This window comes from Danio rerio, chromosome 21 (genome assembly GCF_052040795.2).
Source record: "Danio rerio strain M-AB ecotype USA chromosome 21, GRCz13ab, whole genome shotgun sequence".
In the NCBI taxonomy this organism is placed as follows: Eukaryota; Metazoa; Chordata; class Actinopteri; order Cypriniformes; family Danionidae; genus Danio; species Danio rerio.
Genome location: NC_141041.1, coordinates 3,647,501 through 3,659,567, shown reverse-complemented (window position 1 = coordinate 3,659,567; position 12,067 = coordinate 3,647,501). Strand labels below are relative to the sequence as shown.

General features: G+C 36.6%; 1 protein-coding gene and 1 long non-coding RNA gene across 3 annotated transcripts in view; one reads left to right on the top strand and one right to left on the bottom strand.

The window, feature by feature from the left end:
* LOC147838686 (uncharacterized) overlaps positions 1–12,067 on the bottom strand; it is a 1,589,207-nt gene that overhangs the window by 19,634 nt on the left and 1,557,506 nt on the right. The window lies entirely within an intron of this gene.
* zbtb7c (zinc finger and BTB domain containing 7C) overlaps positions 1–12,067 on the top strand; it is an 80,919-nt gene that overhangs the window by 66,754 nt on the left and 2,098 nt on the right. For both annotated transcript variants that reach the window (XM_087300499.1, XM_087300500.2), the window contains 2 exons: positions 1,711–2,182; positions 9,102–12,067. The exon at positions 9,102–12,067 is cut by the window's right edge and continues 2,098 nt beyond it. In XM_087300499.1, the coding sequence (XP_087156625.1) occupies positions 1,711–2,182; positions 9,102–9,639 (1,010 nt within the window). In that variant the 3' untranslated portion in view covers positions 9,640–12,067. The remainder of the gene's footprint in view (positions 1–1,710; positions 2,183–9,101) is intronic.

Sequence of the window (12,067 nt, the reverse complement as noted above, 5' to 3'; positions counted from 1 at the left end):
GACTTTTTTCAACACCAGGGCTCAACAATAAGGACTGTCCGGTGGCCCAGGGCCAGCGTGAGAGACACTTGGGACTGTAGACGGGATTATTACTGGCCCGATTAGGACAGTGCTGCTTTGTCACTTAAGTTTAATTTCCCTGCGACTTTTTGTCAATTGCGTGCATTTTAAGTTTGATCTTTTAAGTCTTTAAATGCTATATTCTCTGTGATGACGTAGATACTATATTGCTTTTCAGCTCCTCTAGATGTTTTGAGCATGCTGTTTTTCCCCATAACCTAAGCAGCGTCTTAAATGGCACACTATACACTGTGTACTAATGCACTTACACACTCAACAGGATAGTATATGTATGTAGTGTCGTCCCAAATGGCACACTAATATTTTTTTACTAAGTGGAAATTCAAACTGTTTCCCTGATGACGTTTGACGGTCGCCAAATCAGTGAGATAAACGACCGAAAAATCAAATAATACCTGCCGTGAGTATAACCACATTCACCATCCAAAATAAAGTTGTCCAACATGTGCGCCCGATAGCTCCGCCCCTTCCGCTACATGAGCAAACCTGCGTTCGTTGAGTGCGTGAAGTGTTCTTCATAACACATTTCATTTTAGCGGCTGAATAAGTGCATCATCCGGGTAATTAAAGTGCACTTATTATTTTTAGAGTTTTCAGTGTGAACACACTACTTACACTATTTATACTACAAAATGGCGTAGAATAGTGCATAAGTATGCGATTTGGGACGCAGCTCTGGTGACAATCAGTACAGTGAAGAAATGGCAACATGGCGACAACATCACATTATAAGGCTAAATGAAAATGTCATGTTCCTAACGTCTTGTAAGCAGACATTAACTTGGGAACAACACGACAAATAAATGAAGTGATGTTTTGCACAGTTTGCCATCAGCTTGGCAAGTCAGCCACCTTTTGTTAAATAACTTCGAACTGCAATAAAACACCTCTACATTTTCCATACCGCTCTTTTTGTTTGCATAACACTAAGAATTTTGCTCATTAACCATTTATTAACTTTTGAAATGCTTGATTCGCAGACTTTATTTTTGGCATATTTTTTTTAATATTTGGCAAAAAAAAAAAAAAGTATTAACTTCTTATTTTTTAAACTTTTTGGTGGGGCCAATAAAAATTTTTGCAGGGCAAGTAAAAATCTAAACCTCTGGCCCGATTGGAGTAGTAGAAAAAATCCTTAGCGTTGAACCCTGAACACATTTCTAAACATAACAGTTTTCATAACTCACCTCTAATGACCGTAAATAATATTTGATAGATATTTTTTAAGACACTTCATTACAGCTTAAAGAGACATTTAAAAGCTTAACTAGGTTAATTAGGTTAACCAAGCAGGTTAGGGTAATTAGGCAAGTTATTGTATAACAATGGTTTGTTTTGTAGACTGTAAAAAAAAATAAATAAATAAATAAAAAGCTTAAAGGGGCTAATAATTTTGACCTTAAAATGGCTTTTAAAAAATTAAAAACTGTTTTTATTCTAGCCGAAATAAAACAAATAAGACTTTTTCAGAAAGAAAAAATATTATCAGACATACGGTGAACATTTTATTGCTCTGTTAAACACCATTTGGAAAATATTTTAAAAAGAAAAAAGAAATTAAAAGGGGGGCTAATAATTCTGACTTAAACTGTATCTAATTACTGAATATCGGCATCTGTCTACTCCCAGGATTCTACCCTCCAATGTGGGCAGCAGAATTCCCAGGCTACCCTCAGATTCTGGAGCCCCGACGGCCATTCCCAAATGCTTCATTGGAAAACGGCCCTTTAGACCTTGCGGTCAAAAAAGAAGTCATCAAAGAGGAGTTAAAAGACGAACCTACGAACCCGATCCTTAACAGAGACTTCCTCAAAGACTTCATGAGTCCTGGATTGGGGATGACTGCAGATCCCTCGCTTGGTGCAATCAAAGAGGGAACAGATCTACGGTCCTACCTGAACTTTCTTTCCGCTTCTCATCTCGGGACGCTGTTTCCTCCGTGGCAGCTGGAAGAGGAGAGGAAGATGAAGCCCAAGGCGTCGCAGCAGTGTCCAATCTGCAACAAGGTGATTCAAGGTGCAGGAAAGTTGCCACGTCACATGCGAACACACACCGGAGAGAAGCCCTACATGTGCACCATCTGCGAGGTCCGCTTCACCAGGTGAGTCCAGTTAAGGTGATACTAATGCACACTTTAGCCTACGATCCTGAGAAAATAGAGTACAATAGAGAAGATTAGTTATACTGGTCATGTCTGTTAATGCAATATTAAAGGGGACCCATTTAACAAGATGCATAATAAGTTTCTAATGTTCCTTGAGTGTGTATGTGTAAGTTTCAGCTCAAAATACCACACAAATATTGTTTTATAACTCTTTAAAATTGACCCTTTTAGGGTCTTGATCCTAAATAGAGATAAATAGAGTACAATAAAGAAGATTAGTGACACTTGTCAGGTCTATTAATGCAATATATTACAGACTATATAGGAATCAGAGAGTGAAATTCAATATCTTTTAAGACCTTTTTAAAGACTCTTTCCATACATTTTAAGACATTAGAACCACTTTTCAAGCAGAAACACTGGCGAGATTTTAACTTACAGTATATTTACTAAACATTAATGTAAGAAATGAATCCAATAATAAAACTTAATTCATACACTGAATAAAAATCTATTAAATCTAGTGAATTCAGCAGGTTGGCACTTATAGAACTGCAGGAATAATGGTGTTGCTTTGGTTACAGAAGTAAACAAAGCAGCATGATGTCAATACAAGTAGGATTTTATTGATTTCATAAACTACACACTGTAAAAAATAACCCTATATCTACTCAATAAAACTGAGGTAACAGATTACAAGCAATATTAATAATTAAATTCTGCAAATATGGATTGGGTAACAATTAAACTGGCTTATTTAAAATGAGTCATTCAAAATGAGTAACTGCAAACAGTACTTAGCAAATATTAACTAAAATTATTGATTTAATTATTGATCACTGTAACAGAAAATGATTGTGAATTTGAAAATGCTCACTTTAATCCTGTTGGATTTAATTAATATTTTCTCTTTTTTAAATGATTCAAATGTAATAGCTAAATTACTATAATAAAATTGATAAGATTTTATTACAGACATTAAGCAATTTTAAAGCAAAAAAAATGACCATAGAATGACTTTACAGTGCACAGCATCCTGATATCCGCAGATTTAATTCAGGCAAACTTTAGCATACAATCATACTTTGCATAATCAAAAATTATATTTTAATATTGATCAATATTTTAATCCTCAAGTTTTAGATGAGAATTCAAAAACAGATGGAAAGGATTCTGAATGATCCAACTCATTTTTTTTCCGCATTATGAACTGCTTCCCTCTGGTAGGAGATGTAGAGTCCTTTGCACCCGTTTCAGTGGATTTATTAAACAAGAGTTTCTCCTAATGAGCATTATAATTATTGTAACTACTCTATTTTGTACTGTTTTTATGAAATGTCTGCATCAATATCGTGATGCCCATAACAAATTTCCTGTCAAGGACAAGTTTACTACTACTACTACTACTACTACTACTACTAATAATAATAATAATAATAATAATAATAATAATTCCTTAGATTTATTACTATACATTTTCTAGACACTTAAAGCGCTTTTCACAATCCTCATCCATCCTCATCCACCACCAGTGTGCAGCATCCACCATATTGTGCCAGACCACATACCAGACACCAGCTGATTGGTGGAGAGGAGACGTGGAGAGTGATGACATGGGGAGCCGATTATGATATGGGAATAGTTAGGAGGCCATGATGGACAGAGGCCAGTGGGCAAATTTAGGGATCCAACCACAGAATTTGGCCAGGACACCCCTACTCTTTACGAGAATTGCCATGGGATTTTTAATGACCACAGAGAGTCAGGACGTCTCATCCAAAAGACGGCGCTCACTGAGCAGTATTGAGTCCCCTTCACTATACTGGGGTATTAGGACTCGCAGGTTGAGCACCCCCTGTTGGCCTCTCTAACACCACTTCCAGCAGCAACCTAGCTTTCTTATGTGGTCTCCCATCTAGCTACTGACCGGCGCAGCCCTGCTTAGCTTCAGTGGGTAACCATGTGAGAGTTGCAAAGAGCAAGCCGTCGGCAACAACTACTAGTAGTCGAAATCATTTTAACTTTCCTTGTTCTGTATAGAAAAAAAGGCTTTTTTCCACCCATACGATGACATGAACATCACTTCTAATGTTCATTTTTGGGTGAACAATTCAGGACTGTTTTTGACATCAATTCAAGCAAACAGAGTGCAAGAGAAACACACTTAAAAGTGAACGTGCATCAAAAAGGAGCAGACAAATTGAATAAAGCGTGAATGTTTTACAATGACGGATTTAGCAGAAAAATAATTCGGACTCGCCGTCATGTAACCCAGCATGCTTTTTTCATTTTTTCTCCCTCAAACAAATTACACCGACTGTCTGCGAAAATAAACAGCCTCTTTGAACTGCCGAGCTTCAGTGTTACAACAATGAAGTGGCGCGTGAAAACTAGAGCAGCATCATAAGGACGAACCTGCTGTGAAACACTTTATGCATCACTGTGGTTGCATGAGGTTTCCACACTGTAATAAAAACACACAAAGGAGTCGGAGTGATGTTATTATAAAACCTACATTTCACTTTTGGGCTCAAACGCTCTGTAGAGGAATGAAATTTCGATGAGTGAGATCTAGAGTGAGAAATAGATCAAACGGAGGCTGGATAACTCATCTGGATACCACATAACAGGAGCACAAAATCCTGAGCGTTTCGCTTTTCGCCTTCTCTGGCTTTTCTTGTGTCACTGCTTCTGTTGAGCAACTTGCAGCTGTCTGCTTTTCAAGTATGAAGGCGTACACCTGTGTGTGTGTGTGTGTGTGTGTGTGTGTGTGTGTGTGTGTGTGTGTGTGTGTGTGTGTGTGTTTGTGTGTGTGTGTGTTGCAGAAACTGCTTTCCTTCCCCTAGATTTTTTTGTCTTTTTTCTAGTCCATATATCTAAAAACTGTTAACTCAAAAGCATTTTCTCAAGCAAAATAATCTTGTTTTTTTTTTCATTTTTAACATAAGATTTTTTTATTTTGCTTACCCCATTGGCAGATTATTTTGCTTGTTTTAAGGAAAAACTCACTTGTTATTTGGCATATTTCTTAAAACAAGACATTATTTATTTCTTTTAGATATCTGAACTAGAAACAAGACAAAAAAAATTATAAAAATATGTGTGCGTGTGCTGCTTTCCCTAATTTTTTTTCTTGTTTCAAGTTTACACATATCTAAAAACTCTTAAATTAAGCAGCATTTTCAAGACGAGCAATAATATTGTCTTGTTTTAAGAAATAAATTGAGTTTTTGTTTAAAACAATCAAAATAATCTGCAAATGGGGAAAGCAAAATAATCTTGTTTTTCTTTTTTCTTTTTGCATAATACTATTGTGCTAACCCCATTGGCAGATTATTTGTTTTAAGCAAACTTAAACTTTCATTTTGACACATTATTTCTTAAAACAAGACAATATTTTTTTGCTTGTATAGAAAATGCTTCCTGATTTAAGATATTTTAAATATTTATACTAAAAGCAAGACAAAAAAAATCTAAGGTAAAGATTTTTTTGCAAAGTGTGTGAGCACTGGAAAAAACGCTTGCTTTATATTTTTTTTACGGAGCCAGATCATTCTCATAAATAATACATTTACCAAATGAAATTCATACGTACACAGCACAATTTACGTTTACAAAATCCAATTTGTAGATTCAAAACACGATTCATAAATACAACACACAATATTTCACCAAATCAATTGGATTTGTGTTTTTATGAATAGTGTTTTGAACTTTTGAATTGGATTTTGTATATGTGAATTGTGTTGTGGCTGTGTGAATTTTAGTTTGTAGATGTATTATTTTGAGCCTTATCTTGCATAGATTTTTTTTGTCTTGTTTCTAGTCCAAATATCTAAAAACTTTTAAAAATCAAGCAGCATTTTTTAGACGAGCAAAAAATACAATTGTCTTGTTCTAAGAAATACATTTTAAAACAAGTCGATTCAAAACACGATTCACAAATTGTGCGTTATATTTATGAAGTCACAAGTAAAAATCACCAATATTTTCACCAAATGAATTGGATTTGTGTATTTATGAAACGGGTTTTGAACTTTGAACTGGATTTTGTGCATGTGAATTGTGTTGTGGCTGTGGGAATTTTAGTTTGTAAATATAATATTTTTTAGACTGATCTGGCTCAATAGATTTTTTCTGTCTTGTTTCTAATACGATCATCTAAAAACTCATAAATCAAGAAAATACTTCTAGGTAAGCAAAAAACAGTCACGTTTTAAGAAATAAATTAAGTGAGTTTTTGTTTAAAACAAGCAAAATAATCTGTTTTTTATATTTGACAAAAGATTATTTTGCTTACCCCATTGGCAGATTGTTTAAAACAAACGTAACTCTTGATTTTTGCCATATTACTTCTTAAAACAAGACAGTATTTTTCGCTAGTCTGGAATATGCTTCTTGATTACATTTTTTTTTTAGATATTTATACTAGAAACAGGACAAAGATAAGGTAAGCATTTTTGCAGTGTGTCTGTGTGGATTCGTACAGAGCTGTGCTCATATTTGTGACAAAAAACTAAAAAGTTTAGAAGAATGTGTGTGAACAAAAAAGTCCTGGTTAAAATCTGTAAATAATAATGATAATAATAATAATAATAATAATAAAAGTCTATAAATGCATATCTTGATAACATATATCAAATAAACATCATTTTAGGTGATTTTCTTTATTTATTCTTTTAACTTATATATCCGATTTTCAACTATTGATTAATAAATAATATTATTGCTGAGTATTAGTAAAGATTAGTAAATATCATCTTATTGACAAACCAGACATTAATAGAAAAGCTTATTTATTCAGCTTTCATAGGACCTGTAGATCTTGATATTTAAAAATACCCTATGGCTGGTTTCGTATAGTAGAGTCACACAAAATGTGAAATACACATTTTAAATGACAACAAATTAGTATTTTGAGGTCTTTAAAAGTGATAGTTCACTCAAAAATGAAAATTCTGTCATAATTTACCATTTCAAAACTTTTTTAAAAAAGTATTTACGACTGTTAAACACAAAAGAAGAAAGCTGGAAAGTTGTAGCCACTGACGTTACTAAGTATATTTTTCCTATGGGAGTCAATGGCTGTGTCTCATTTCAGAGGCTGCATGCATCCTCCGAAGGATGCATTCGAAGTGCGCTGCGTCATCATCGCGTAGCAACGAAGGCAGCCTCATTTCAAAAAGATTTGAAGGCTCCTTTAAACGCAGCCTCCAAATGTGTCCTTCGTTTTCCAGTTAATTAGGACACAATTGGTGGATATTTCGCGGCCTCGAAAGTCCCAAGGTTCATTGTGCGCCAAAAACGGCAGGACGCTTTTAAAAGAAAACTCTGGTTTAAATGTATGAATTAAGTTTATTTTACTTGGATATGTAAACACGTTAAAAAACAAAAAGAGTATGAGATGTATTACTAAAAAGTGAGTTTATAGACAGTTTACATGTTTATGTGTACATGTATGGGTCAAAGGAAATTTATTTCCAGTTTTTATAAACCTTGTTTTGCCTTCAGATTGCTAAAAAAAAAGTTTAAAAAATACAAATTTTATTACTGCTCACTAACAGCAGCTGTTGCAGTTGCCTGGTGACGAGATCTGTAGGCTAGATCATCTCATTTCAAAATGCTCAGTTCAGCCTGTGTGGACTTCGAAGGACTCAACTTTGAAGTTTGCATCCTTCGGAGGATGCAGCCTCTGAAATGAGACACGGTTAATGGTTACCAGTTTTTTTGCATTTTTCAAAATAACAACTTTCTACAACAGAAGAAACTCATAAAACTTCATAACCATTTCAGGGCGAGTAAAAAAAAAGTGAGTAAATTTAATTTTTTGCGTGAACTATCCCTCAAGTATATTGTAATGGCAAATTACTTTGTTTCTCTTAACAAGCAAGATATTTTAATGTGAAGACTGAAACTGAACAAACGTTACATAAAAATGTCTCTCTTTGAAAGGTTCATCAGCTGATTTTTCTTTTAAATATATGCCTGAAACACTGTAATAAAATTCAGGGCTCCATACAATCAATTTATGTTGAATCAACATGAAGGAATTAAGTTAACCTCTTATTTTCTTCTAACAATTTAAGTAGATTGAACATAAAACAGCAAACGTCATTTTTTTATTAAAGAAATTTTTGAAGTGAATAAATCTTTAAATCTTGAAACAAGATTAAACTTAAAACAACCAAGGTGTCACACCCTCCCCCACAAAAACTCAAGAATCATGTCATTTCAGCTCATTTAAAGAGTTCACACTTAGCTGATGATTGATAGTAAAGCTAGTTTGGCGTGCTGTCCCGGGAGAGAGCCCTGAGCTTATAAGATACTCGAGCCCTGGGCTCCCTCCCGTTGCAAGGCGAGAGGGGAGTTTGAGCTCAGGTAGATCTCGATGACTCCCCTCTCTTGCTTGTTGTAGCTAAGTGTCGGATATGTATGCTGAAAGGTGTACTCAGAGTTTAGCTAATGTATTTTGATTAATTGTTTGGGGTGCTTGTTTTTGAAATGTGGGACGAAACCGGAGGACCCGGGGAAAACCCACGCGACCACGGGGAGAACGAGCAAACTCCGCACAGAAATGCCATCTGGTTTGGAAAGGAATTAAACCAGGGGCATTCTTGCTGTGAGGCAACAGCGCTAATCGCTGGCCACCGTGACGCCCGTTTAAAAGGAGGGAAAGTAGGGTTGGGTGGGGGGGTTTCTTCAAGATGAAGATATTGAGATAAGAAAAGTCTGGTTATTTATAGTGAGTTAAGGATCGTCTGATAGGATAATCAGTTATTAGCTAAAGTTGGAACAGCTGTGAACAATCATAAGCACGTGATCCTCTCGAAATTTGTTTATGAATAAACTTCACTAATAAACGTCATTTTTAGAGTGAAGATTTAAACTATTGGATTTTTTTTAATCTCTTTTCCAGGCAAGACAAGCTGAAGATCCACATGCGCAAGCACACGGGCGAGCGGCCGTACATCTGCCTGCACTGCAACTCCAAATTCGTTCATAACTATGACCTGAAGAACCACCTGCGCATCCACACAGGCGTGCGGCCGTACCAATGTGAGCACTGCTACAAGAGCTTCACGCGATCCGACCACCTGCACCGGCACATCAAGAGGCAAAGCTGCCGTGTCTCGCGCCCACGCCGTGGCCGAAAACCGTCTGCCTGGCGCTCCAGCAACTTTCTCTTCCCTCCCGATCCCAGCGCTCTCCAGCCGGACCGGACCCTGCGCTTCCCTGCCGCTCAGATGGTGGAGAAACAGCAGCCAAAGACGCTGGAGGAGGGCGATATCGAAGACAGAAAGATCATCTCAGAGGACGCGAGCCGGAAGCGTGGCGTTTTTGCTTTCGTGGCCACTGAGGACGTTCTGCCTCATCCGGCCTTTTATTCGCCGACCTCTGACCCCTGGGCTGTGAGGCTGGAACGAGCTCCGCCTATTCCTGAGGCTGCAAACTGACTTCGTTAAGTGATTAGTTCACCCAAAAAAATTGAATATTCTGTCATTTATTAATCCCTCGTGATGTTCCATACACCTGATAGGCTGTTCAGAACGCAGATTTGCACTTAAAGAAATGCAAAATACGATTTAAAAGTCCATATGAACTGGAAGTTGCCACTATTTTTTACATATTATTACGCAGTACATAGAGAAACAGAATATTAAATGAGAAAATAATGGGCAGGGCTTGTTTTTTTCTACTGCAAGCTGATTGGATGTTGTAAAGTAGGCGTTTCATTCTGAAACATGGGGAAAAGTGATTGGGGAGAGTTATTACAACCGAACAGACCTCTCCTCCACACCATTTCTGTTTGTTGTCTGATAGTTGGAGGGGCGTGGTTAAGTAGCCACGCACAATAGCTGAGAATTTACCTGAGAACAAACAGGAAGTGCATTTTCAGATTTCAATTACAAGGAAAAACAATGTTTTTGTTTTTTTCTTAATGACATGCACAGATGAATTGATCACCACAAAACTGGCAATGCGAGCGAACAAAATCAATATGGTTAGTTTTGATTTCATTGGCACTTTAAAGAGTATCCTCCGCCATAGTTGCCATAGAATAAAACAGTTGTCATGCATTGTAAGAAATGTAATAACAAAGTCAAGACAACAAATATTTAAACTCATTTTTATAAGTTATTCAGGTTTCAACAATTTTTTAAACTTAATATTTTAAGTCAGTTTGATTGATGCGAGTTGAAATAACTAGAAAAGTTAGATTGATTGAACTACAAAATTTAAAGCGGTAAGAATTTTTACAGTGTGCCAACTTGCTACCGTAAACAGAAGCTTGCAACCCCGCATCAGAGTTATTCTGATTGGTCCACTGCTTTGGGACTGAACTTCCTTTATAGTTAGTACCAGAGTTTGTTTGCATTTTTGGTGTGGTTTACTTGGGCAGGTGTGAAAGTGCCAATCATAATCAAGTGCGCATTAAACCGGACCAATGAAAATCTGCTCAAAGAAGTGGTTTCTGTACTATTCCAAACAAACTCTGGAGCTTTTTGTTTTGGGTGAGAATGTGAACCGACGCAAATGCAAAAAGTATTTTGGCTTTTTGGACTAAAACACCTGCCGTAGTAAGCTATGACTAACTTTTTGACACCTTATCACAAATATAGCAGATCACGGATAAAGATGGAGTTGTAAAGAGGGCCATACTGCCTCCTACTGACATATCCTCAGCTCTTTGCTTACTTATCTCACACATTAATTGACCAATCAAATTGCATATCAGGAAATGTGTCTAGCCAACAAGTGATGTTGTCACGTGACTACTTTTTGGTTTGTTTTAACTGGTTAGGTTCAGAGCAGTCACAAGTTTGTTGCGGCAATCGTACACAGCAAAACAAGACCAATGAAAATTTCTCAAAGTAGTAGTCTCAGTACTATTTCAAACAAACTCTCAAATGGTTTGTTTGGGGTGAGAACGTAAACTAACACAAATGCAAAAAGTATGTTGCCTTTTTGGACTAAAACAGCTGCTGTAGTAAGCTGCTACATGCACTTTTTGACACCTTACTGCAATTATAGCAGGTTACGGACAAAGATGGAGTTGTGAAGAGGGCCATACTGCCTGCTAACTTTTTCTCCGCTCTTTGTTTCCTTATCCCACGCATTCAATATGACCAATCAAACTGCAGTTCAGGAAATTCGTCCAGCCAACGACTTAAAAAATACATTGTTACCCGGCTACTTTTGGTTTGTTTCAACTGGTTAAGTTCAGAGCAGTCAGGAGTTTCGTTGCATTTTTTGATGGGGGTTGATTGGACAGGTGTGAAAGCGGCAATCATACATGGATGTGCGGCAAAAGTGGATCAATGAAAATCTGCTCATAGAAGCTCTATGTTTACTTATCCCACGCATTAATTTTGACCAATCAAAATGCGGTTCAGGAAATTCGTCTAGATAACGACTGTCCTTCGCTCTTTGTTTACTTATCCAATGCATTAATTTTGACCAAACAAATTGCAGATGAGGAAATTTGTCTAGCCAACGGCTGATGTAAATGTTTTCACGTGACTCCTATTTGGTTTGTTTCAACCGGTTTAGTTCAGAGCAGTCGGTCTGTTCTGAATTTTAACCGAAATGGTACAATGTTTCATTGTAACCTTGGTCCGGACCAAAAGAAACGTACTACAGCTGTTTACAATGTTTAGTTTACTAGCTGAGCATTTGCTTTTGCGTTTTGATTGGCTCATTCTCTTACTATTAGTATCTTTGAGAGAATTATGTGCAAAAAGAAAGCCTACTCAATTTTCTGTTTCAGTGGGGTATTTGCACAGCCAGTGTTTTTCACCTAATGATAAACTTTCGTTGAAAGGTTTATGTGACTATTTTCAATTTCATAAGGTTCCTTTCCTTTTACAGCATCAATCTTGT